We start from the raw sequence: 26,788 nt of genomic DNA, 5'->3' as shown, positions 1-26,788 counted from the left end.
TTTTAATGAAGTTTATCCTTTTTGCCATGTGCTTTCCAACACATTTCTCTGGTTCTCCGATCCCTCAGTGATTGAGGCTGTAGCTCTCAAGACGGGAGATGTATTAATGTAATTAGAGGCGGTGCGCAATAAGCAGGGACAGCCTCAATCTCTGCTGTCGATCGATCTTTAGTCGCCGGCTGCGTCTTCCCGGGGATTTGTGTAGTAGGCCATCTCTGAATGCTAATGAGTTTGTGATAAGCCTCACAGCCTCCAGCTGAATGAGTTTGTGTTGTGTGCTAGCCCACCTTTCATTACTTGTTAAATGTTGTGTGCCTCTAGTGGCACCAAACAGAATTACAAAAATAATGACTTGTTTTCAATTAGGGTATTAAACACAGGTCTGCCATTGGTCAGAAAAACAGAAAGCCCTGCCATTGGTTGAACATGCGTTGCTTTGAAGAACTGCAGGACTAATGCAAATGATGCAGGCTCAAGTGCTTTCTGAAACTAGTTCCTTACATGAAATTTTTTTTCAAAAGATATCCAGTTGTGCATGCAAAGCATATGTCGGTTTGATGTCATTAGATTAGTATCTGGAAATATTGTCCACTTGATTGCACAGACACTATTTAAACTGAGCTGAGCTGGATGATAACACCACTGAATCAATAATGAACTCATTTATTCTTGGCTCCAGCACGACATATATCATTATTACCTATAGCGGTAAAATTTTGCGTAAGTGTGCCATTATTGCACAGTGAATTGTGCAGCTCTACATAATGTTGTGTAAAATGAGCTAATATTTTCTAATAAAGGCTAATGATGCGGTTACACGTCACAACACTCAATGAATTACAGAGAAGGTACAGAATAGACGTCCACCCACCGAGAATTCTGGCCTCGCTGCTGTGTGTGGGAGAAATTAATTGACTTTGCGCTGTCATCAGAAACTAGCTAAATAGCAAAAGAGACAAACAGGGAGAGACCTAAACAATCTCAACCTTCAAGTCATACAAACTTTTTTTTTCCTGCAATGATCATACTCCTAAATGATGTCATGTTTTTCATCCTTCATCTAATTGATCTGTGTGTATGTGTGTGCATGTACTGTTAATATGTTTTGCTATCGCCTGTCGTTTTGAAGTTGTGTTCTTCATCATGGCATCTGTGAACTCAGCGGTGCCCATCATGCTCTGCTGTATCCCTTAATAAAATCTAGGCCAGTTCACGCATCTCCAATCCACTCTGATCTTTATCTCTTTCTCTTTCTGTTTTCCTCTCCATCCATCTCTCTCGCCCTCCCTTTCTCTCTTTTCACAGGCAAGTCCTGCCCCAATTATTGTCAACACGGACACTTTGGAATCTGTACCATACGTGAGTTTTGATTTTTCATTTATTTATTGCATGTTCATGACATTATACACAGCCGTGACTTTGCAGATCATCCACTTGATCAGATCAATGCCCATGCAGAGTGAGTGGCGAATGAGTTTAACATCCTTTTTTTGCTCTTCATAAATGTAGTGTCATTTATCACTCTCCACTCTGCGCAAATACGATTAACGTATTCAATGATTGATGGCTTTTCATAAATTAACCAGATAAGGAGGCCAGTGATTATCGGCGGGTTAGATTAGCACAGGGTTTTCTCTTATGGGTTTGAAATATTAATGTGTGGAGTCAGCTGTTTTTTGGTGGGATGTATGAGAGATATTTGATGAATGGTTTAAAAGAAGTCAAATCAGTGAATTGTGATATTCCATTTCAGTAAGTATGCTGCCTTAGAAAGTTGCTACCTGTTTGCTAGGTTTTAGATCAGAGCGATAGGTAGATAAAAGCAGAAGACACATCATGAATCAGGCATATGACAGAGCAGGTGATTGGAGTGAATGAAAGAACACAGAGGGGGAGAGCAGTGTTAAATCAAACACCAACACAAAGCAACTACACTCAGCACGAAGTATATAGAGTTCACAGACACACTAACAACACAACTTGACCTTCAGTCAGCTGAGGCAGGTTTTGTCTGTCTCCTGCAAACTCCAAAATAATCGTCTGCGTTATTTCCTGTTTTTGCAACAATGTCATTTGACCATGTACAGAAATGGCCAGCCATTTATGAACAACCTATTCATGAACAAAAATGGCCAGCCATTTATGAACAACCCAGAACATTCTTTGTTTGTTCTGCTTCAGCTTGCTTGTTCAGCTCATAAATCAAAAATAAGATGGGTGGTGATGGCGCAGTGGATAAGACACATGCCTTTGGTGTGAGAGACCCGGGTTCGAATCCACTGTGAGACACCAATGTGTCCCTGAGCAAGACACTTAACCCCTAGTTGCTCCAGAGGCGTGCGACCTCTGACATATATAGCAATTGTAAGTCGCTTTGGATAAAAGCGTCAGCTAAATTACTAAATGTAAATGTAAGATAATTTTAACCAATCAGTTGTTTCTCCTAAATGGCATTGAGTTTAATTGAAGATTAAAAAGGTCTCTTCCTGTTACATCAGGGGAAATATCCTTCTGTTATTCTGTTTTGTATTGGCTGTTGTACACACCTCTTATGCACACCCTTCACGTTCATTGAGGATAATTTCATTTGATTCTTGTTTCTCTGCTTGCATCTCTGTAATGAAATATTAACATCAAGGCATATCCAGATGACTGTGAATGTGCCGTGTTTTAGTCAAAGCGCCGTACTTCCATCAACAACGCGAGATCGACCATGACATCCAGAATCCAGCAACAAGCCTAATGCTGTTAAATCAGTTTAATTGCTTTTCCCCTGCTTTTCCTGCTGTTCTCAGTTTAAAGCCCACTGTGGACATGTGTTGGAGTATGTGTGAGATTACGATGATTATGAACTGCTTTAAGCAGCAATCTGTCTCTGATAGAACTTCTCCTAATAGCCTAATACAAGAGAACAAGCAAGAGAAGATGGAGTTCTGGGAAAAGAAAACACTGATGGATTACTCCAGTAAAGCAGGTGTTCACTCTGAGTTTAGCCTATAAACACACCGTGTGTGTGTGTTTGTGTTCTGTGCTCTCTAAATGCAAATATCTAAAGTAGAATAGATTCCATTTTTTCTTTGCTGAGAACTTGGGAAAAGTCATTACAACAATATTAAGAGTGTTGTAAACCTAAAATGTTTGATATGGTATCACTGGGATTTACCATATGCTGAGTTTTAGATTTACACACTTCAGTCAATCTGAGTTTTGGGAGTTTTATTTTCATACAATCTGTTTACATCCCAGTGGTTTTATTTAAGAGTGGAACATCATACAATTCACATCGTACACACTCATACAAAATAATCACCTTGTAAAATAGTTATTGAGTCGTCTTTGTGGAGATGAAAAGACTCGACATGACCCCAGAGACAAAAGAGAAGGTGCTGCTAAAATCAAGCTCAAATCAAGCTCATTATGCATGTTCATGCAGTACATTTATCCTACACACATACACATTCACTCACCCAGCACAGTATCATCTGTTCACTTTATTAAAAGGAACCTTGGTTGCTTTAGTGCAGATTTGCCTCGGGTTAAATGTGGGTTTTGTGCTGTTCATCAAGGAATTGTCAAGGCTAGTTGAAAACCAAGCTTAAAAGACAGATTTTTCTTTGGAGTCATGAAAAAAAGAGAAATGTCTCCATCTGTTGATGCTTCTGAAAGATGTTGAAGAAATGCAAGAGTGTGTAAACCTGTCAGACGTTATAAGGTACATAAAGGAGTGCAATAGACCTTAGTCAGAGAAAATGCCATATTTAATTTGATGCAAAAGAAACAGTAGGCTAGGTTGCACAGCTGTCAAAAATAAATAGTCTTTCTAAAAAACTTAGGTTGTGAAAATAAAACGTAGGATATTGGTATAAAGATGCATAGTTATGTGTAAGGTACATTTTCAAAGATACCTTGTTTTGAGTAAAATCTCAGGCAGCAGTTATATTTTTAAAAAATAAATTAATACTTTTTTCAGCAAGAATACATTGCTGTACATAGATCAAAAGTGACATTGAAGACATGTATGATGTTATAAAATAATTATATTTCAAATAAATGCTGTTCTTTTGAACTTTCTATTCATCAAAAAATCCTGAAAAATGCACCATTATTTCCACAAAAATATTGATAACAATATTGAACATTAAATCTGAGTAATGGTTGCTGAAAATTTGGTTTTAAGTTTAAGTTATTTTAAATTGTAAAAAATATTTAGCAATATTACTGTACACTGTAAAAAAAAAAGGCAACCAGCAGATTTTTGAGTTTTCTCAACTTTTATCTTTACAGTGTAGTTTTGATTAAATAAATCAGCCTTGATGAGCACTTCTTAAGTTTTCTTCAAAAACATTAAAAACGGTAGTACTGTATATATTGGGCATAGTAATAGATTAGACAATACGAGTTTTAAATTGTCTCTGATTTAATATCACAAATTGTGTGTGCTTTTTAGAGTATTGCATTATTAGCATAACAAAATGTTAATATTAAACTCAGATATTTTGTGTAATTCCATGATGCTGCTTTAAAAAGTGGCTGTCTATGTAAACAACAGACAAAAAGACAGTTCACTAATTTTGGAGCAAAGTTAATATATTGCTATTTTAATATACACAAACAATGAATATTCATTTGACACTACAGTTTAAATCTCAACCCACTGCTGCCTAGTTTTAGACCTGGTGAGAAATCTGGTTAAGTACTGTTAATTATGAAGCCTCCACTGTGCTCTGTTACTGTAGAGGGAACAGAGGTCATCTAGAACGAGCACTAAAGATAATCAAGGGGGGCGACAGGATTGATAAAGCATTACTGAGTCAGTGTAGCTGTTAAATAACATCTGCCTAGCTTCAGCAAAATGACCCGTTCTGCCTACTTTTAACAGCGCCTTTGTTTCCATTAGCTGTCAGGAATAACAGTGGTTAGTTCATAGTGCTAATTAGTCCACATGGGGGTGTATTGAGAAAACTGAGTCTTATTATGTCGCGGCCCGAGGGATATTTCATGTTTAATCACTACAATGGGCGTAAAAATATGCCATCCCATCAGCCAGAACTCTAAAGGGAAAGCTTCTTGCTTGAAAATGCCCGGTTCCTACATTGTAGTCAGTCACCATGGAAACATGACCCGCTCTGCACCGTTTGCACAAGCTGTGCGGATGAACGCTGTCAGGTGTATCGAACATTTGCAAGTTTGTTTGGTGCCACATTTGCAGTGACTCACCAGTTTAATGTGAGCTTTTACACCTTAGATGCTGCATGGTGAACTCCCCTCCCACCGTCCCCTCTGCAGCTGCACTCTCCCCCGGTCCCCAGCGTCTCACATTTGCAACACCATGCGGCTCAGAATGCTAATGCCACTCAAAGCCCAGTAATTGGGTCATTGGGAAGATGGAAAGGCCATGTTTTCCAGACCTGAAGAAAAGTTCTCCAAACTTAATGACCAAAATATTATCAGTGTCTTAAGTCGGTTGATAAGGGGTGTTGTTCTGTTCTGATGAGCGCTGCTGTTGTTAATGATCTCATTTACTCTGTCTTATTGGTTTCTCATGCTCATCCATCAATTATCACATCCATCAGTTATCTCCCTGATTGTGTTCATAGGCATATTCAGGGTGTTCTGAAGAGCTCTCGCACACGCGTGTTGATCAAACTGCGGAGATGCGGCTCGGCTGCTGTCGCTCTGATTAGTTAGCGTCAAACAGAAGCACTTACTGAGAAATCCAATTTTGGCTCAGACAATAAGGAAAATGGCCACAGATGTTGTATTTGACCAAACAATTTCATTATATTAATTGTGAAATTATTTGAGCAGTTGCAGAGGGTGATGTAGGCGTCTGTCTTGGCTGGTAGTGTTCTCTGGGGATCCCTGTGCTAATATAATCTGCATCCACTGAGTTTCTGTATTACATGGTTTCTTAAAGTAAACTCATTGGGAATTTAAACTTGAGACATTTATCACTCTATAGCAATGTTCACACCACTGTATCAGTGAGTAGTCATATTACCTCGTTATTCATGTACAGTATTGTTTAATTTTGGATATTTTCTCTGCATCTGTGATTCATAATAGTCAGTTGATCTACTTGATTTATTTATTTTTTATTTATTTATTCTTAAAGTTTGGTGTGTTTTAGGGTTGTGCATATGTATCTGTGGTTTATAATTTTATAATATAATTATAGTTTATAATTAATCACAGAGGTCAGACGTTTCTTGTAGTTGGCCACCAGGTTTGTGCATATCTTAGGAGGGATTTTATCCCACTCCTCTTTGCAGATCCTCTCCAAGTCATTAAGTTTTTGAGGCTGACATCTGGCATCTCGAACCTTCAGCTCCCTTATTTATACTTATTTGACTCATTAAAAGGCAAATCAATTTATAACTTTTTGAAATGTGTTTTTCTGGATTTTTTGGTTGTTATTCTGTCTCTCACTGTTCAAATAAACCTACCATTCAAATTATAGACTGATCATTTCTTTGTCAGTGGACAAACATACAAAATCAGCAGGGGATCAAATAATTTTTTCCCCACTTTACATCTTGCAATTCTGACCTTTTTTATCAGAATTTCGTAATACAAACTAATATATGAACTGTGTTCTGACTTTTTTCTCAGAATTGTGTGATATAAACTCACAATCGTGAGAAAAAAAACTCAGAATTGTGAGATTTAAACTCACAGTTGCAACTTTTTATCTCAGAATTGGCTGTTTATATTGTGATTTTACACACGCAATTGCGAGTTAAGTCAGAATTGTGAGATATAAGCTCGCAATTCTGAGAACATAGCAGTATTTTCCCCTCAGAATTGGACTTTATAACTCGCAATTGGGAGTTTATATCTCACAATTCTGAGAAAAAAGTCAGAATTGCCTGTTTTTATTGTTTTTTTTACTGTTTGACAATTTTGACTTTCTCGCAATTGTGAGTTTATATCCCGTTATTCTGACTTTATAACTTGCAGTTGTGAGTTTATATCATGCAATTCTGAGAAAAAAAAGTCCGAATTGGGAGATTTGAACTCACAATTGCAAGAAAAAAGTCAGAATTGGGAGATGAAAAACCCACAACTTCCTTTATTTTATTCAGTGGAAACAGGCTTCCATAGTTTAGTGTTATGCGTATACATGCCAATTGGCCTTCTGTCTTCTGATGATAGAAGAGAACCACTAATTTGTGCCCAATCCAAGGTTCCAAATGCCCCCTTAAGTAATTCATCCTGGTGCTGAACCAACTGACTAAATATTTTACCAAATCTTCCTGCATGACTGAAGAATGTCAGCTAGAATTCAACAAATGAATTAATTTGAGAAATGTTGTGGAGTGAGAGACTGCGTTCAGCTCCGTGCTCTTGACATCTGTTTGGTCCTCAAGTTTAAGAGCAGGTGTAGTCTAAGGGCGTCCAACTGATGCTGTAAATGAAAGGTCATGTCACTCTGAGGAGAGAAGTGCGACAGTATTCAGCTATGTCTCTCTCTCTTTCTCTCTGTCTCTCTGTTGAACAGCTGAGGTGGCTGAGGCATAAATGAGCTTGTTCACTGGGTTTCAATTAGCCATGAATGACTGTTTCTCTTTCTCCAGCTGTCTGAAATACTCCCTTCAGTATAAAAAAAGTCAAAATGTGAAACATGCACACTCGCTGTAAATGCCAAGGCTGCCATGTTATCGAGGCACTTCAACATAAAATGTCCTTGTTCAAAACACGCTCTGTGGACAGTACCTGTGAAATGATGCTCGTTATCACAGAAAATAAATCTTTTAATAGCTGTAAAATGTTGTAAAACATACAAAATTGTATTACAATAGAGTGCACTTAATGCAATAAATAAATACAAGCAATGCATTTCTGCACGGTTATTTTAAATTGTAGCAATATTTTAGAGTATTACTAGTTTACTGTATTTTTGGTCAAAAAAATGCAGCACTTCTTTCAAAAACATAACAAAATCTTACCGATATACTATATATAATAATATATAATATGTAACTATAATATGATAATAATTATAGTAATTTTGTCTTTTATATAGTATTCAGTGGACATTGTAGCCAGGTTCTTGTAGTTTATCTAAAGAAGTCAAATGTTGAAGATTTTTGTATGCTCAAATTATGAACGTGAGAGGACCCATGCTGCTTGAAAAGCTCTTTAGCATGTATTAGAGTGCCTTATGGCCATTACATTTGCTTCAGTTATTAAAGAATAATTAAGATGAATGTCTCCAATCAAGCACGAAGATGACCCTTATTTGAAATTGAACTTGAAATTGGATTAGTTGTCTGTCAATGCCATTTCTAGCAGCACATTGAGTATGAATTCATTTCCAAAGGGCTGCCTGAGCCAGCATGTCTGCCCTAGAGGCCTGGTCCCATTGTACAAGAAGGTAAATGATTATGGATTTTAGTGTCCAGACTCAGATTTAGACAATTACAGCAAATGCGGTGAGCTGAATAGATATGAGGCTCAATGTCTGCTGAAGACGTATGAAAGCCTCATTCCAGTTTCATTCAAGGAGAATGAGTTGAATGCTGATGTTTTTAAGAGGTTATTTGACTAATCCTTTATCACAGCGGCTTCGGTTCTAAAATGTTTTGAACTGTTATGTACCTCTTTCCACATCATTTGGCTGCTGCTGGTTTAGGATGTCATTGTGGCATCACATTTAGACATTTAATGTGACGGTTAAATGATTAATGCCCTCTTTGAATTGCATCTGCAAACACATCTAATGGGATTTTATTTTTTTCCCTCCAATAGGTAAATGGGACAGAAATTGAATATGAATTCGAAGAGATTACATTAGAACGGGTAAGTGTCTGTCTCTCTCTCACACAGTACACATCCATAGAAACGTAGACTCAGAGTTGAGTTGAGCACAGGTCTTGTTTTATGCTTGTGTGGATTCTTCCACCTGATAATCCAATCATTAACAGCTTGGTTTGTGAGCATGATCTTGTAACATAACCATCAAACATAACCAGTCATTGAATAAGCTTAGTCTGTGATTAGTAATAACTTTAAATGTGAGATCATTTGATTTAATGATGATTGCCTTTTAGATTTGTCTAATCATTGTGTGGATAAGGTCTCCACAAGAGAATTTGCCTACCTGGCCAAAATATTAACAGTCTCCTGTCAATGTTACACATTATCTAAATTTATATTATACACACACACACACACACACATATATATATATACAGAGTAGATTGGGTAGAACATTCACAATTTATAGTCTGTTACTGATTACATATGATATGATGAAAAATGTAGCAACAATGTAGTTAACAATGTAATCTAGGTTGCTCATTTTAGGTAATGTATTCTGACTACATTTTCGATTACTTTTAGATTCCTTTTTTAAAATCTAACTTGTTTTAGACTTAACGTACCATGTTGATCTTATAAAAACAAAGAGATAGAAAATACAGTATATTCCATTTTTTATATCAACAACAAAATATGCATGGAACATTACATTACACCAGGATTTCCCAAACTGGGCTTAATGTACGAACTGCAGTGAGTTGATAAAAATCAAAATTATTGAAATATTAACTAAACTATTTTATTTTAAAGAGTTCACAAAAACATTACATGAACAAGCATAAATAAACATGGAAACAAAAATGACACACCCAGATTCTTCCAGGTTTGAAATGTTTGTCCAGAACAATATGTAATCATGTGATCCATAAAAAAAGTAACTGTAATCTGATTATGAGCATTTTAAAATGAAATATACTGTAATTACAAGTAATTTTTAGAATCTGGTTACATAATCCAGATTACATATAATCAGTTACTACCCAGCACAGTGTATGTGTATATATATATATATATATATATACATACACACACACGCACACACACACATAAACGATTCATCATTTTATACCTCATTATAATTTATATATATATATATATATATATATACTGGTACTAATCTTACACTTTGAATTTTAATTATAAATATTTAATTTTTAAAATATCTGAATTATATATGATTATATTTATTCATGAAAACACATATATTATATTTCATATACAGTGCCCTCCAAAAGTATTGGAACAGTAAAGACAAAATTGCTCTGTTGGCTCTGGAGTCAAGGCATTTACAAATATGATTAAAAGATGAATATGAGACAAAACTACAGAATGTCACAGTTTATTATTGGTGATTCAACACATCGTATCAGTTATATCCATTACTTCTGTATTCTGAATCCTGCATTCGATGATGACACACACAAACCAGGATGAAGATGAGGGAGCTGACTTTGAGAGAAAAGCAAGAAATTTGGATGCTAAAAGAAAAGAGGAAGTCAATTAGAGCTCTTTCAAAAACAAAGGGCATGAAGAAATCAAGAGTTTGGAAACCAACAGCGACACCAGCAACCAACAACGACCTGATCGGCTGAGAAAACAACAGTAGCTGATGACAGACAAATCATAAAAGCTGTGAAAATGAACCCTAAAAGAAGTGTCTGTAAAATCACCAACAACTTCCAGAAAGCTGGGGTGATGCTCTGACAATCTACTGTCCTCAGGAGACTTTGACACAGAATTACAGATGCTACACAGCAAGATACAAACCTCTGACCAGCATCAAAAATAGAAAGGCAAGATTAGAGTTTGCAAAAAAGCACAAAGGTGAGCCAGAAGAGTTTTGGAACTGTGTTTATGGACCGATGAGACAAAGATGAACCTTTAAGTGATGGCAACGCAAAAATGTGGAGATAAAAGGGAACTGCAAATGATCCCAAGCATACAGCCTCATCTGTAAAGCATGGTGGAGGTGGTGTCATGGCATGGGCATGCATGGCTGTCTCTGGAACAGGCCCTCTCAACTTTACTGATGACTTAATGTATGATGACAGTAGCAGAATGAATTTGGAAGGGTACAAAACCATCTTGCCTACCAATATTCAAGAAAATGCCACCAGATTCATTGGGAAGTGCTTCATATTGCATCAGGAAAATTACCCAAAACACCCTGCCAGTTCAGTCAAGGAATTTATAAGGGCAAAGAAATGGAAAGTCTTAGATTGCCCAAGTCAATCTCCAGATTTAAATCTGATTGAACATGAATTTCACCAGCTGGAGTGGAGAGTAAAGGCACAAACTCCCCAAAACATACAACAATTGGAATTGGCTGCATTAAAGGCTGGGAAAAGCATTTCAAAGGATGAGACCAAGAGTCTGGTGATGTCTATGGGTCACAGACTCACTGCTGTGATTGTGTGCAAGGGATCTGCATCTAAATAATAGCTTTTAATCTTTTATATCTGCCTTATGTTCAACTGTCCCAATACTTATGCTCACATCAATGAGTGGGATGAACTCTAAAAGTGCTGTTCTTTTTATTTGGTAAAACATGAATGTGTTGAAATGGCTAATAATAAAATGTGACATTCTGTAGTTTTGTCTCATATTCATCTTTTAATCATATTTGCATACGTCTTGGCTCCACAGCCAACAGAGCAATTTTGTCTTTACTGTTCCAATACTTATGGAGGGGACTGTATACATATTTATGAATGCATTGTTAAGTAAGAATATCATAAAATACCTTTATAATGCATTATATATACAAACTCTTTAGAAAGTATTACTGAGAAGCTTTAATTTAAACATATCACAGAACCCTCTTAATTGGGCTACTGTATATTCTTTATTTGCAAGTGAAAGTCTGGGGTGCACAATAGAGTCAGTGTGAGAGAGAAAGAGAGAGAGAGAATTAGACGGCTGCAGATGACATTCTGGCAGCTGCAATCGGATCCACATGACTAGACACAGACCACGGACAATAGCAAAGGTCAACTAGACTAGAGGGAGTGCAGATTTGTCCGACCCTGGAGCCTGGAGGCTGAGAGTGTATATTCAAGGGTTTCTGCAGACTCAACTGAGATTACAAACTAGAAAATTGGATACAAGCCGAGGCGATAACTCTGCTGCTTGGGGCTGATCTGTTATTGTCACCCATTTCTCTCTGTTTCTTTCACTTTAAAACCATCTCTCCACCCTGATGCTATAGTTTTGGTATTGCCTTTTCGTAAAATTAGCTGTTCTATCCAATCTCTCAACATAGCCAGGGAACATCTCTAATCAGCAAAGATGAATTCTCCTCACGATCCACTTTGTTTAAAGCATAAAAGCCTGTGTGTTATACCGAGGCGGAACCCTGGAGAGCCCCATCATAAACACGTCACTTCAAAATATTAGCCTGTTAGTCTATTTATGTCTCAGAGATGTTAAATGTGGCTCTAGCCCACGGTTGTGACAGGTTTTGATTTGTGAGTTTGTGCTGCTTAGAGACGCATGCCGTGCCAAACTGTAATGAGTCATGGGTAGCAAAGTGCACCTCCTACAAAAATAATGTTACACTTCTCTCTTTTTGTTCATTCCGTTGTTGTTCTGTTATTTAGGTTCTTTTCGCTGAGGCAAAGGTCTCATAAAGAGCCAATCTTTCATATATTCCTCTGTGTGTGTGTGTGTGTGTCTCCTCAGGGTAACTCAGGGTTGGGGTTTAGTATAGCAGGTGGTACAGATAACCCTCACATCGGCGATGATCCTGGGATCTTCATCACAAAGATAATCCCTGGAGGAGCGGCAGCTGAAGATGGCAGACTCAGGTGGGCCAATATTTTGTGAAACACTTGTGCATGCATTTGTTGTTACATGCCAATTTTAATGCTAATGTAAAAATCTAAATTGTCTTTACATATTCTCTAAATACACACAAATTTGTATGCTAAAAATATAATTAGGCATGAAGAGCCTAAGCCATCCATAAAACCTTTCCACTGAACAAAAAAGTTATTTATAGTGGAATAAGGTTCTTTAGACTAGTAAAATGTTCTTCCCAGTAAGAAAAAAGGTTTATTGGTTTATTGAAAGGTTCCTTGGGGAACCCAAAATAGCATTGCTGCAGAAAAACCTCTTTTGGAACCTTTATTTCTCAGTGTATGTAATGAAAATTGTGGACTTTTTTGATCCTATTTTATGTCCATTATGGAGACAATAATGAATCGATTTTAAATATTTTGATGAATTGATGGATTATCAGAGTAAATAATGTGTTTCTTACTAAGATGGAGATAAATTCAGTAGATCACTGGGTAATTTTCTTTTTGGAATTTTTATTTTCTGGCTTTGTAGAGCAATCTCTTTCTCTCTTCCTCCCTCGCTCTTTTTCCTTCCCTCCTTTTGCCTCTCGCTGCTGTAAATGATTGAAACCGGGCTGTTTATCACAGTCCTAATGTCTCTCTGGAGAGCTGAAGTACCTGAAGTTTTCTGCTGACTGCCACACACTCTGACCGTGAGGTACTTTAAAAAATTTACCATCTGTGAGGTCTGAGGTGACGTGTGTGGGTATAACGTATAGACCTGACCAAATCACTTTCAGATCACGTCAATCTTCCACAGGGAAAAAACAAACAAGTTTGCATTATACATTTTATGTAAATATTCAAGATTCGAAAATTATTTTCTTGGTTTAGTGAGAATTTGTTTTTAAAGAAACATTCATGTGACAGCTTACTGAAGGATTAGTGAATGATAGTTCATCCTAAACATTAGTTTGTATCATTTACTCACCCACCTGTATGACTTTCTTTCTTTTGTGGAACTTGCATGGAGATATTTTTAGATTTTGACAATTGTCTCTATTATTTGTTTTTAAGCTATGTTTGCAATCAAAATATTTTATGAATATAACTATTCTTCATTCCACAAATACCAAATTATCTCATACTGTCCACACTCTTGCTGTATGGCAACAATTATCTCATTTGTTTCTATTTTTATGTCCCCCAAACAATTTTAGTAGAAAGTTGATTATTCAATAATATGACAGAACTCAATTAAGTCTCCATATCTATGAAAGAGCATGCTTTGAGCAATAAGATGTTCCTCTGGTTGTTTCTTTTTTTTTATGACTATTTGTTTATTGTAGAACAAAGCCAGCATACATAGCTTACAATAACTATATACAAGCCAGGGTTTGCATAAAAAAAAAAATATATATATATATACACTCTAGGGGTGACCACATTTATATACATCTGAAATATCCACTATTTACCTTTCACTATATTTATTTATCTAGTTATCATATAAGAAAGTTTCTCAATAAATTCTGACCATGCCTTAATTGTTCTTAGCTTAGCTCTATTAATTCTTGCTGTTGAACACTCTAACAGCACTATATTTTTTAATTCTATGAGCCACATTTTGTCAGCCGGAAATGCGGGTTCATACCAAATTTTAAAGATTACCTTCTTGGCTGCAGTTAGTGCGGTATGAAGCATTCTACCTTGTTAAACGTTCAGATTAAGATCAGAATCATCATTCAACAGACAAATAATGGGATGTTTAGGAATAAGCCTATTGCAAAGTTCTGAGACCACAAGAAACACCTTATCCCAGAATTTACTAATAAGTGGACAGTCAAAGAACATATGCATATAGGTCCCCACCATATTTGAATTACACAATGTACACAAAGGGGTAGGCAATCGCTTCATTCTGTGTAACACATATGGTCCTCTGGTTGTTTCTGAAGAGGTTTAAGGTTTAATTGATATTGGTGCGCTGTAGAGTTTCTATTCCTGGCTGGATGTGTTTGAAATTCATGTCAGGGCCGATCAGGAGTTGATTGAGAGGGTTGTTTTATTAGAGAGAAGCATAATTAGATTGTGCTGGAGAGATAGCAGATCTTCCTGTGTTTTGTATGCATGTGTGTGCGGCACTCCGAACAGCAGCTGCATGTGGCAGCCCGGTCTGAGCCTTTCGCCCTGCTCTGCTCCATGACTTGGCTGTTTTCTTTTATCCTCTCGTTCTCAGTCAGGTCTGTCAGGGCTTGGAGCATCACCAGTCCTCCTCTTGCTTGTTCTCTCTGGGCAAGTTGCGCCACTTTAACATTCAGTATTCTGCCTTATACCTGCAAGCACCTTTCTCTGTCTTTCTCACCACTCCCCTTCCCGTCCACCTCATATTCTGCATTCTGTTTTTTAAAAGAGAATGACACTTTGAATGTTCGCCAATAAGTCGTGATAGATTTATTGTGAGTTGGAGATGAACAGCATTTAGAGAAGCAATTACATTGTGTATGGGTTTTTTTTTTCTCTGCTCTACCCTTGTTTGACTTTGGGAGTGTTGGAAGCGGAACAGTCTCTGGATAAATCATGCAGGCTTTAAAGATTGGAGGCGCAAAGGAACAGGAACTTGCATCAGAGATTCTATATTGGGTAAAGTACTTGTATGATCAGACTTTATAGAGCTGGACTGGGATCGGTGACAGGAATAAGACATTTCTGGGCATGGTTAGAGGAGAGGGATGCATAGGGAGACTATAGCATGCTTATGTTCAGCTAAAACAGAAACCTTTTTTTAAGTATATGATTAAATGATTGAAATATTTAAATAATCAAATAAATACAAAATAAAATCATATTATTTGTGTTTATTTTATTTTAGTATTATTTATATACTATTATATGGTTTAATATATAATTTTTTAATGTTTTAATATATAATCACATAATATTCCATTTTCAAGTTTTAGCAATTTTGTTATGGACTTGTCAATGAGCCTGTCATTTATATTAGTTTTTTATGTTTTTTTATATTTCTCTATATGTTTTTTGTAATTGTAATACTTGTACTTGAAGGATACATTTCTATAATTCATTTATTTATTGATTTACTTAAGCTTTATTTCAATTTCATAAAGCAATTTTTATAGTTTTAGTTAACAATAACAATACAATAACAACAATTATATGATTATGTATTTATTTTAATATCATATATGAAGTACAGTGTGTGTGTGTGTGTGTGTGTGTATATATATATATATATATATATATATATATATATATATATATATATATATTACTTTTTATTATTTTTAAATGCGTATATTGTATAATACTGTTTTTATTTATATCGCCACCATAGGTTGCCATAGGCATCATGTTAAACTGTCTAAATTGAGTTGTAGAACACTTTGAATCAGTTGTGTATACATTGCGTGTGTGTGTGTGTGTGTGTGTGTGTGTGTGTGCGTGTGTGCGCTCATTGGTTTGGTTGAGTGTGTGTGCTTGTTTGCTGGGTCTCAGCTGCTCTATGCGAGCATGCCCCAGGAGGCGGCTGTCCTTGGACTACAGGCTGACATGATCTGGAACTCTCTGCAGGAGGCTCACCACGCACTGAGGACTTCAGAAAACTCACTCCTCGCTCTTATTTCTCTCCACAGAGTGAATGACTGTATTTTGCGTGTAAACGACGCAGATGTCTCGGAGGTGTCTCACAGTAAGGCGGTGGAGGCTCTGAAAGCAGCCGGATCGATTGTGAGGCTCTATGTGCGCAGGAGGAGACCAATGCTGGAAACCATCACCGAAATCAAACTTGTAAAAGGACCAAAAGGTTTCAGATTTACAATTACCCTAAAACCCATCTGTTACCTGAGCTGTTTGTCACCGTTTGAATTAGGGATGTGTCACGGTGGTTGGCTGCTCTGCGCAAAAAATCTTTTTTACTTTAGTTTTGTTTGTTCATAGTTCCTAGTTTGCATCCAATATTTTTTTCAGATTTTTGCTGTTATAAAAGAAAATAGGCTATTACTCATGTACACATTCATATCTAGGAGAAGATAAATGGAAAACAAATCAAGATTTGAAACTCCACTCAGCGCAAGAGTTATCACGCCTTCTTTTGTTGGTTGTTGTTTGGGTGGAGCAATAAACAGAACTATATCCTGAGAAAGACACAGCTTTGATGCATTATTCAGAGCACATAGAGGAAGATGCATCACACATACACATACAGCAGCACTTGCACAAATTTGGAGGAAGAGCTTCGGGCACTGTAGACCCCTCAAATCCAAAACAACATAAACAAACTCTACAGTATAACACTTGTTTTCTCCTCTAGTAAACTGTTGAACTAGATTATGCTTGAAGAAAGTGTGTACTTGCTGCTCTGAGAGAGTTTTGAGCACTGTTTATTACTAGTAGTCAGTTAACTTCTGAAAGATTCAGCATTGCTTCTGTGTGATTTTCACTGCATCTATGGAGACGTAGCTAACACTTTTGATTTGTCCTTTCTCAAAATCCGATAGGGCTCGGCTTCAGTATTGCAGGTGGTGTGGGAAACCAGCACATCCCAGGTGATAACAGCATTTATGTCACTAAAATCATTGATGGGGGAGCTGCGCAGAAGGATGGACGGTTACAAGTTGGAGACAGACTGCTTATGGTATGGCTCATTGACCACTTATTTTATTTTTCAGTTTGGTTTAGTTTTATCTTTTTATTACAGACATTTTTCTGTTTATTTTCCCAAAACATGTGTTTAAGCAGCTCAAATTGGTTCAACCAGTGGCGTGAGTTTGGGGCAAATTTTGAGTGTTTCATACAAAACAAAAATCACTGTCCAAATGCATAGAAGCTGCCCCCAGAAATCTTTGGGAAATGAGCTGCATCTTCAGTTGGCTGATTACATTCCTGAAGTTTCGCTCTAGTGTCAGTGTCAAACTCCATTGCTTTTAATCCAGGGGGGTTGTTAAACGCTTTAAAACTGAGTTTGATTTAATTAGCAAGATCAGTGCTGTGTATAATCCACTGGGCAGGACACATTTGGCAGCTCTGATTCGCCATTGACCACTAGAGCGTAACTGTTTACGTAACTCTGGATTGCCCGCTTAACACATCTCACTTGTTTTCTCTTTCACCTAGGTGAATAACTACACTCTAGAAGAGGTGACCCATGAAGAAGCAGTGGCCATATTGAAGAACACGTCAGATGTGGTATACCTAAAGGTTGGGAAACCCACTAGTGTCTATCTCTCAGACCCCTATGGGCCACCTGATATCACACACTGTGAGTGATTTCTTACCGCATTCACTCTTCATTATGTAATACATATGCTTTCTTAAACCAGAATAATGCTAGAGAATGAATAGTGCTTAGAAATTTGATAGTAAAATGGAAATGTTAAAAATGTTTAAAGTCAGCATTATGATTAGCCAATATGTGTAACATAAACTCTCTCTTTGTCTCTCTACAGCATTCTCACCCGCTATGGAAAATCATATCTCTTCCCCTGGTAATAACGGCACTCTGGAATATAAGTCCAGTCTTCCGCCCATCTCCCCCGGCCGATATTCCCCCCTGCCCAAGCACTTGCTGGGGGAAGAGGACATTAACAGGTTGGATGGTTTTTCCTTCCTACGGTAATTCCCTCCCTTTCTACCAGAAGCCACTGCCCGCAGGTAGACTGTGTAGCCCCCTTCCCCAATGTGTCCCATGGAAATCCGAAAGGCAATCAAGCAGCGTCATCACACCTGGTGATGGGATTGTTTTGGGATTTACTGTCCCAACCTTGATTCCCTCCTGTCCTGTTAGTTCTGTAATGTTTTTACGTTCCTGGATTTTTTGTGGTCCGTGTTTGTTGTGAATGTACAGAACAACATAGGCTCTACCTATATTTTTGCAAAAACGTACCTATATATACACTACAATTCACTGCAGTTTCCATCTGAATAGAAGTAAAACTTTTCACACAATTTATGATTACAGTGGCAGATTAACAATTAGTGATTATTTACAATTTTCGAAAAACAGTTCTATGCACAATACTATTTTATGACATAAGTCAAAGATGTAGTAAACTTGCTCAGTAGCTCACCTGGTGAAGTGTTGCACTTGCGGAGCACACAGGTCTGAGTTTCGCGTAATACCACATTTGATAAATAAGCACAATGTTGCAAGAAGCCAGCTAAAATGGTTGCTTCAAAGTAATGCATATTTATTTTCACTTTGCTTTAGTTAACTCTATTGGTTATGTTTTGAGTAAGGTTTAATCTAGGTAGTATATTATATTAAATACAATAGATCATTAACATTTTAGCACCAGTCACCGGACATTTCATTTCCAAACTGCCACGATATCACAATAACATTGCCATATTCACATTCATCTGTTTTGGATAAATCTGAACATGCTTTTAGCACCATTCATTTGATATTTCACTTTAAAAATGATACAGAATGTGCAAGAAGCAATGCAATGTCATTTCACACAGACACGTTTTTCATTGAGCCTGGGTTAGAACAGTGCATAATATCATAGAGACTTAGAGGTGGTCTTTTTTTCAGCAAGGAACCACCTAGAACACCCTAACAACCCACATAGCATAAGATTTTTATTATAAAAAGTACCGAATGATCATACTAATTCAAACTCTTAAATCTGTAATGATATCAGTGTGTGTATCAACAGCATGAGCTTGTTTTTGCACACTGGCTTGCTTTTAAGGGTGTTTTGGGAGACATAGGACTGCAGGGCGAGGGACGTGTTTGGTTCACTGCAATGCAACCTGAACCTCTGAGTGATGTGAATACTGAGCATCATCCCTGGAGTTTTCTGGAAAAGAAAACTGAAGCACAGAACTAAATCTGAGGACTTAACAGACTCTATGAGAACTGTGAATTAAGAATAGCCAAAGAACGTCATAACAGGCTTCAGTTTTGATTAACTCGTCTCACGCTCTTTCTGCAGGCTGGCTTCTTGATGTGTTAATATACCCTGTGGTTGTTTTGGGCCTCTGAGATTTTTGATAGCAGTGTTATGAGTGTCTAGCGATGGTTGTTTAACAGTATTTGAGGATATTGTCTCTTGGACACGCGTTGGGTGTGTGTAGCTGAATCTGAATCCCAGAATTTCACTAGCCTTATTGGCTTATGGCCACACTCGCCACAATAAGCTTCATCAGTCCACAGGGGAAGACATTTGTTTTTCTGAAAATCCAGAATATTTTCAGATGAATAATTGCTAAATAAATACCCAAGTTCAAAACTGCCACTGTAATTTCTCAACCATGATTTAACAGATGGCCTTGTTAATGTCTCCCACTGTGAAACACAGTTATTGCCACTCTGCTGTGAAAAATTTGTAGTTTCACTACGAATGCTAAACGTGCATGCAAACACGCATTCCAAACAAAGAACGTGAAACGTGACCTTTCCAAGAGGTGAGAGAAACAGATTAAATCCCCTTTTTTCTGTAAGAGGTTTACGTGGTCTTTGTGTTTAAAGAAGCATAAAAGCCCATCTGGAAGTTCAGCCCCCTTCATCTCTACAGGAGATTCAGAGAAAATCAAAGGTTTGGTTGAAGATTATAATATGGAATGGGAAAATGTTGTAGCTGCTAATATCTATTTTAAGTTCAGTAACTCTGGAATATGGAATGGGGCATTTCATGTAGATTTGCATAATAAATGTAAACTTATATTATGGCTCACAAGTTGAATAATTAATTAGGTCTAAACTGTCTAAGATTTGTCTGTCCACACTGACACTTCAGATGGTATTTGATGTTTAATACGGAGAAAGATTTTTGACCAGTGAGATTTCACCGTGGGCAGCAGGGCTAACCAACACGGCAAATTAATGTATTATACTGTATAATAATTGATGTATAATTGGACCATCAAAATATCGGCTATTGAAGATATTTGTCTATAAACGTGTGCTACTAACGTGATAAATCGTATTTAGTTTCCATATATGTATAATCTGAGTCGGTGATGCTGGCCTGTTCCTAATTCTATCTCTGTGCCTCGCCGTCAGTGTTAAGTGCCAGAGGGTTTGTGCCGTGGTTCATAATAAGGGTTTTGTCATGGTTTTATTTAGCCTGCTGTGACCCTGTATTAAGGGCAAGGAGAAGGGGAGAATTGCAGATTTAAAGAAATGTGCTGAAGCCAGACATGCAGTGAGAGACGGAGAAAGAGGAAAGGCACATTGAGAAGAAGAAGATACAAAGATTACTGTTAAAGATAGAAAGACAAAGGGTAGAATGTAGGGAAGGTAAAAGAGCTTTTGTCAGTCATCTCCATTCAAGACAAGTCACAAGCCAGCCTCACATGACGCAGAGTGAGGAGAGAATTTGGTCCGGTGAGCGTGTCACAAATATATACTACAGTACTTGCATTATCAGCAGTATGTCTAATATAGCCTTGTATCTGCAGTAAGATCTTGCTCTCTTTTACCCACAACCAGATGCTCACTGAATCTTGCAGGGAATGTTAGAGACTAGCGATTAGCACTCGTATTGTGTATGGTAGTGTATCTGATTTCAATTTGAATATTTTGAGTGGTTGGTTTGGTCTGTTTGTGTGTCAAACCCAGTGTTGTATAAGGGGGCTCGTTGTGTTGTTACATTTGATTTTGTCCTGAATTCTGTTGATGTCTCTGTTTTGTTTCTGCATGCTACACGTAACAAGTACTGAATACATTTCAGCCGTTTTGAATGCACATTTTAACATTTGATTCATATAAACTGCAGTCTGTTTTGTCTTCATGCTAACCTCTTGTCTGTTTCTAATCAGAAACCCCTCGTTAGATGAGATGGAAGGTCACAGGTTTGATTCCCAGCACTTCCAGTTGAGGTGAGCGACTTAAGTGAGCTGTTGTTTTGGTCCTGAATGTTAAATCATGTCCTTCTGCACAATGCATGCTTCCCACAGCTTATTCTGTTTTTGAACCCTAGAGACTGGATTGTTTGCATAAAATGAGACCGCAACCGTCAGATATGTAATTTTGAAAGTTCAAAAGTGATTGAGACAGAGGGGATGAATAAATGGTCCCTGGATGTCAATCCCTGTGGAGTCTGTTTACACTGGCATGAGAGTATGAACAGAATGTTAATTATTAAAAGCAAATATTGAATCGAAGATGCTGAGTTGAAGAATGGTGAAACTGAAATAGTCCATTTAAAAAAAGCTAAATGTTGAACTAACCAGTTGCAGTTCTTTCCTTGTTCCTCGCACTTCCACTGCTATGTTTTTCACCCTCTCTCTCTTTCTCTCTTGGTCCATCTTTTCTTCTCTCTGTTAGTGGTCGGCCGATATGGTTTTTTGAATTCAGTGAAAACTCTGAATACAAAGACATAATCAAGTCTTACTATTATATGCAATTTTGCTTCTTGAGTTTAATGTGTTGTAGCCATGTTTCAGTATTTATACTGTAAACCAAGGCAAAAAATAGCAATAGCTTGCCTGTATATCGGTCTGTCACTACTCTGTCAATCTACTTTGGCACACTAACCCTAGCTGCTCTGCTCTCTGCCTCTCTCTTTCTCGCCCACACCAGGCCTCCAGAGCCAGTTTACAGCACTGTGAACAAACTGAGTGACCGCGCCCCCTCTCCCCATCTCTACTCCCCCGTGGAGTTTGATAAAAGCCCAATGCACTCAATTTCCCACTTCCCTCACTATCACGTAGGCCTGCTCCCTGACTCAGAGATCACCAGGTACTGAGCACAGCACTCTGCATGGGATGTGAATGAGGCATGTGAATGTAAACTCTGTGGCCACACCTCACCTGTATGGCCACACCCTAATTTATGCTCAATTGCATGCCCTGCCCCATTTCAAATTCACCTGCATGAACTGCATCATCATGCACTAGTCTTAGTATACCTCACTCTTTCCGTATTCTTTTCTTTTAATTATCTGCAGAGGTTTGATAGAGTGAAGCGACAAACTTTGAGAGTACCTTAAAAAAGAAAATGAAATCAATTTACTTAATTTTTTTGTAAGAAAATGCACTACTGTTTAAAAGTTTGAGGTTGGTAGGATTTTTATTATATGAAATATGTGTAAAATAATTCTCTATGCTCACTTAGGCTGCATTTATTTGATTAAATAATTCAACTGTTTTCTAATTTAATTTGTTACAATGTCATTTATTCCTGTGATGGCACTTTTCAGCATCATTACTCCAGCCTTCAGTGTCACATGTTCCTTCAGAAATCATTTTAATATGGTGCTTAGAAACATTTCTTATTATTATCAATATTGAAAACAGTTGTGCTGGTTAATATTTTTATCAAAAACCTTGATACATTTATTCAGGAATATTTTAAAAATATAAATATTTCAGAAAACCTTTTATTTGAAATATAGCTCTTTTATAAATGTCTTTACTGACACTTTTGCTCAGCACAATGCATCCTTGCTGAATAAAAGTTTTTTTTTTTTTTTTTAATCTTACTGACCCTAAACTTTGACAGTAGTGCATGTCTGATAACGAAAAGAAGAAAACAGCTTGCGAATGCCATTTCATGCTGAAAAAATATTGCATTGAGTACTGCAGATGAGCAATTCTCACAGCTTTGCATAATTCTCTTTCATTTTTATTCCTTATCCATAGTTTGACAACGATGCAAAGTGCACGTAGAGGACACGAGTGTGAAGATTGGTAGTTACCATGGCAGTTACCCGTGACACCACTATAACTGAATCACATCTCTGCTGCAGCTTACTTCCTTCCCTTCCGCACTTACTGTCAATTGTCCGTATTTTCATTTGTTAGACTGTATTGCTTATTGACAGCTTCCCCATGAAGGTCAGAGCTTGGCTGCTGTCATATGCGATTTGCTTGTGTGCCTGTGGTGTCCATCTGACATTAGTGCATTATAAATCAGAGTGGATAGATTTTATCTTCCTTATTTCCTGTCTAACCGATTTCAATTTAGGTTCAGGCAGCAGCTTGTATTGTTAATTGGATATAAAACTTTATTAGCAATAGCGCAACATCTCTCATCTTTCTGATTAAATGACTAGGCATATAAATGTAATAGACCGGAGATGAACGGAGTGTAAACCGGGGGGGTTTGACCGCAGAGGAAATGCTCTTCGGGACTAAGAGACTCTCAGGCACAAATGGCTGAGTAATGTTTTGCTGTTATCCGAATCTGTGCATAATGCCCTCAGCGTGGGTGTGCTTTGTTTACCGGTTTGTTTTGATTTTGATTTTTAAGTTCATTACTGTATGAATTATAAAGCGGCGTCTAATTGGCTTCTCTGGGATTTGAGTTGATTTGCATTTCAGAACGCCACCGCTAACACCTAATGCATCGCTTAAATCCTCAGGACTTGCGGAAAAAGCGTTCATGAAAATGCCAGCGATAACATCAGTGATTAATGGATTGCTGTCTCTCATGTTCAGGGTCTGCCGGTTTTTGATGATGCTCTTCAAGGGAAAGTGCAGGCAGCAGTTCTGTGAAAATGGCCAATTCTGTGTGACCAAGCATCTGAGATTGTCAGCATCATACCAAAAGGGAATGATTCGCATTTTATGACGCATACGCACCAAAATACTCTGCCTAAGAGCCCTGTTACTTCACATTAGCTTTGTTTGAGTAGCTCATGACAGCTGCCAGTAAAACATTGGCGAATTCTAAAACAAATCCCATGTGGAGCACTAGGAATATACTGTATAGTGCAATGGAATTGACTGTATCCATGTGCCATTTATTGTATGGCTTAAGTGGTTGGCTCAAAACCCTGGATATGTGGTCAATTAGCTAGTAAATTCCAAAACTTTTTCCAGGTATTATTGACCCATTTAGGCATCACCAGGACATACTAGCATACAATTTGCAAAATTGTGTTTCAAGCAGACTCTTTCTTGTTCAGTGTAGTCATTCTCTTTGATTTGACTAGAATTCAGATGTATTTGATGTTTTCTTAATGTGTATCTACTTGGCAATAGTACACAAAAATTAATTTGATCCTAATCAACAACCTCAAGCCTGGTTCCCAGAGGGAAATCAAATCTGATGTATTTCAAGTATTTCAGAGGGCCTCAGAGGATTCAGATCTTGTCATCTCTGAATCATCAGTCAGGAGGGAGAATCCCTCACATGATTCAATTTGGATCCAAATGGATGAAGCTTTGCTTTCTGGGCTGTTCTGTAGTTTCGTGGCATATGCGTTCGATGGTGGTCATGTCCCCTACACCAGTTGCTCACTGATCTGAAGTGATGGTTTGTTGGTATCATGATTAATAATTTTGTTTGGGGCTAAAAGCGAAGGGTGCATACTAATTACGATTTGCTGATGTGGACAATTTTGCAGTGACATGAACCATAAATCACAGTTCCCACAAGATTTTGTTACTTCTAATTTGTATGGCTTGTGTTCCTTTTAGAGCAGGATAAACTAGCTTAATCTAGTTTGCTGACTAATTTTTTGAAATACGCTTCTGGAGAATGTAAATAAGAAATGTCTGAAATGTTAAGCATTTCTAATAGTGACAGGTGTTGTTTATGTATATTAGCATGTTTTGTACGAGGAGAATACTAATTCTACCAGAGCTTTTTATAGTATGCCTTTTCATCTTTTATTCATAACTCATATTGTCAGTGAGGCCATGAAGATTAAATTAGCTTAATTTATTAGTGGTGTTTGCTAAGACAGCCTAGGATAAAGAGATCTTAACAAACCACTAACCCTAGAATTAAACTTTGGTACATGACTTGTGCAGAGTTTTGACTATGCATTTTGAGGGATATATTATGGATTTATTCATTTAAAAATGAATAGTCATCTAATTATATAACTATTTTAAAAACTCTCTTATTTAATGCATGTTAAAAAATAGGGTTAAATTTAAGAGTAAAGTAACACTAGATTTTTGTGGTTTTCCTGGTAAAACTTTGCGGACAAAAGGCAAAACTAAGAACATACAGATCTTGTACTGTGTTGTGATCAAGTTAATGATTTAATCATTTTGCTGCTTGCCGTTAAAAAAAAAGTATGATAATCAGTCTTTAATGCTCTAGTGATTATATTTAATGTACTCTTTGGCTGTTCATTCAGAAGCAAAATGTGCACTAGATCTTAGATTCTCTGTCAAAACCCCAGTTTTGTTACTCTTGTAGTTCTCATGATATACCAAGCATTTGCCAATTTCCCTCGAGAGAAGACATTGACGTTTTTTAATAACAAAAGTTCAGTGTTTACAATTATGTCCTCCTTAAATGTTCCCTAGGGGGCCAACCTGCCCTTTAAGAGGGACAGAAAATGAAGCAGAAAAGATTTGATTCCATCTGCTGAGTGTATTGGAGTTTACCGCTGTGATTCTGACAGTCAAAGATGCAGAAGAGGCTGCTATCTGGAGACTCCATTGACCTAAGAAGTGAAAAGGCCGTCCAGTTCTCTCGCTGAGAGAGCGTTTTTGAGAACGGCGGGGAGGTGCGCATATCAATACGTGACTTAACATTTCTGCTCAACAGCTAAATTGCTCTGTGTGTTTTCTCTGAATCTGATGAAAGTCTATTGATTGTGTTGAGGGGTATCGGATATGTTTGAGTAGGTTGATCGATCGGTGGCAGCTATAGATTGGCACCACAGAGTGTCAAAGCCTGAGAGAAACCCAGCAAAAATCATAAGGTATTCATGGTTTTATTTCAGAGGTCATGGTTTTCTCTGCTGTGGGAAAAAGGGAGTGTGAAAGTATGAGGATGGATGGATGGATGGATGTGTTCATGAATCTGGATGCATGGATTTTAAAAGATCCATTAAAGGACCAGCTCAAAAGAGTCATTTGGTCATGAATCAGGATGGATAGATGGAGGGATGGATGGATTTTAATTTATTCATTAAAAGGACAAGCTCAGAAGAGTCATATGTTAATGAATCGGGATGGATGGATGGATGGATTTTACACAATTCATTAAAAGACCAGCTCAAAAGAGTCATATGTTCATGAATCAGGATGGATGGATGGGTTGATGGATGGATTTTGAACGACTCATTCAAAGGACCAGCTCAAAAGAGTCATATGTTCATGAATCGAGGTGGCTGGATGTATTTTGAACAATTCTTTAAAAGAACCAGCTCAAAAGAGTCATATGTTCATGAATCGGGACGGATGGATTTTGAACGACTCATTAAAAGGACCAACTCAAAAGAGTCATATGTTTATGAATCGGGACGGAT

At 37.4% G+C, this 26,788-nt stretch overlaps 1 protein-coding gene across 3 annotated transcripts in view; it reads left to right on the top strand.

Annotated features, from left to right (window-relative positions):
- The window catches only part of LOC306865956 (disks large homolog 2-like), a gene marked incomplete at its 5' end in the record, with an annotated part of 212,325 nt that overhangs the window by 125,003 nt on the left and 60,534 nt on the right, over positions 1 to 26,788 (top strand). For 2 of the 3 annotated variants that reach the window (XM_079410830.1, XM_079410831.1), the window contains 8 exons: positions 1,306 to 1,359; positions 8,752 to 8,802; positions 12,505 to 12,629; positions 16,256 to 16,425; positions 17,120 to 17,256; positions 17,736 to 17,880; positions 18,068 to 18,209; positions 21,390 to 21,449. In XM_079410830.1, the coding sequence (XP_079266956.1) occupies positions 1,306 to 1,359; positions 8,752 to 8,802; positions 12,505 to 12,629; positions 16,256 to 16,425; positions 17,120 to 17,256; positions 17,736 to 17,880; positions 18,068 to 18,209; positions 21,390 to 21,449 (884 nt within the window). Of the gene's footprint in view, positions 1 to 1,305; positions 1,360 to 8,751; positions 8,803 to 12,504; positions 12,630 to 16,255; positions 16,426 to 17,119; positions 17,257 to 17,735; positions 17,881 to 18,067; positions 18,234 to 21,389; positions 21,450 to 22,152; positions 22,312 to 26,788 lie in introns of all 3 variants that reach the window. The other variant, XM_079410832.1, reaches the window with a different exon arrangement.

This window comes from Barbus barbus (assembly GCF_936440315.1).
Source record: "Barbus barbus genome assembly, chromosome: 47".
Taxonomy (NCBI): Eukaryota; Metazoa; Chordata; class Actinopteri; order Cypriniformes; family Cyprinidae; genus Barbus; species Barbus barbus.
Note: the sequence above shows the minus strand (reverse complement) of the source record. Positions and strands in the feature narration are given on the sequence as shown.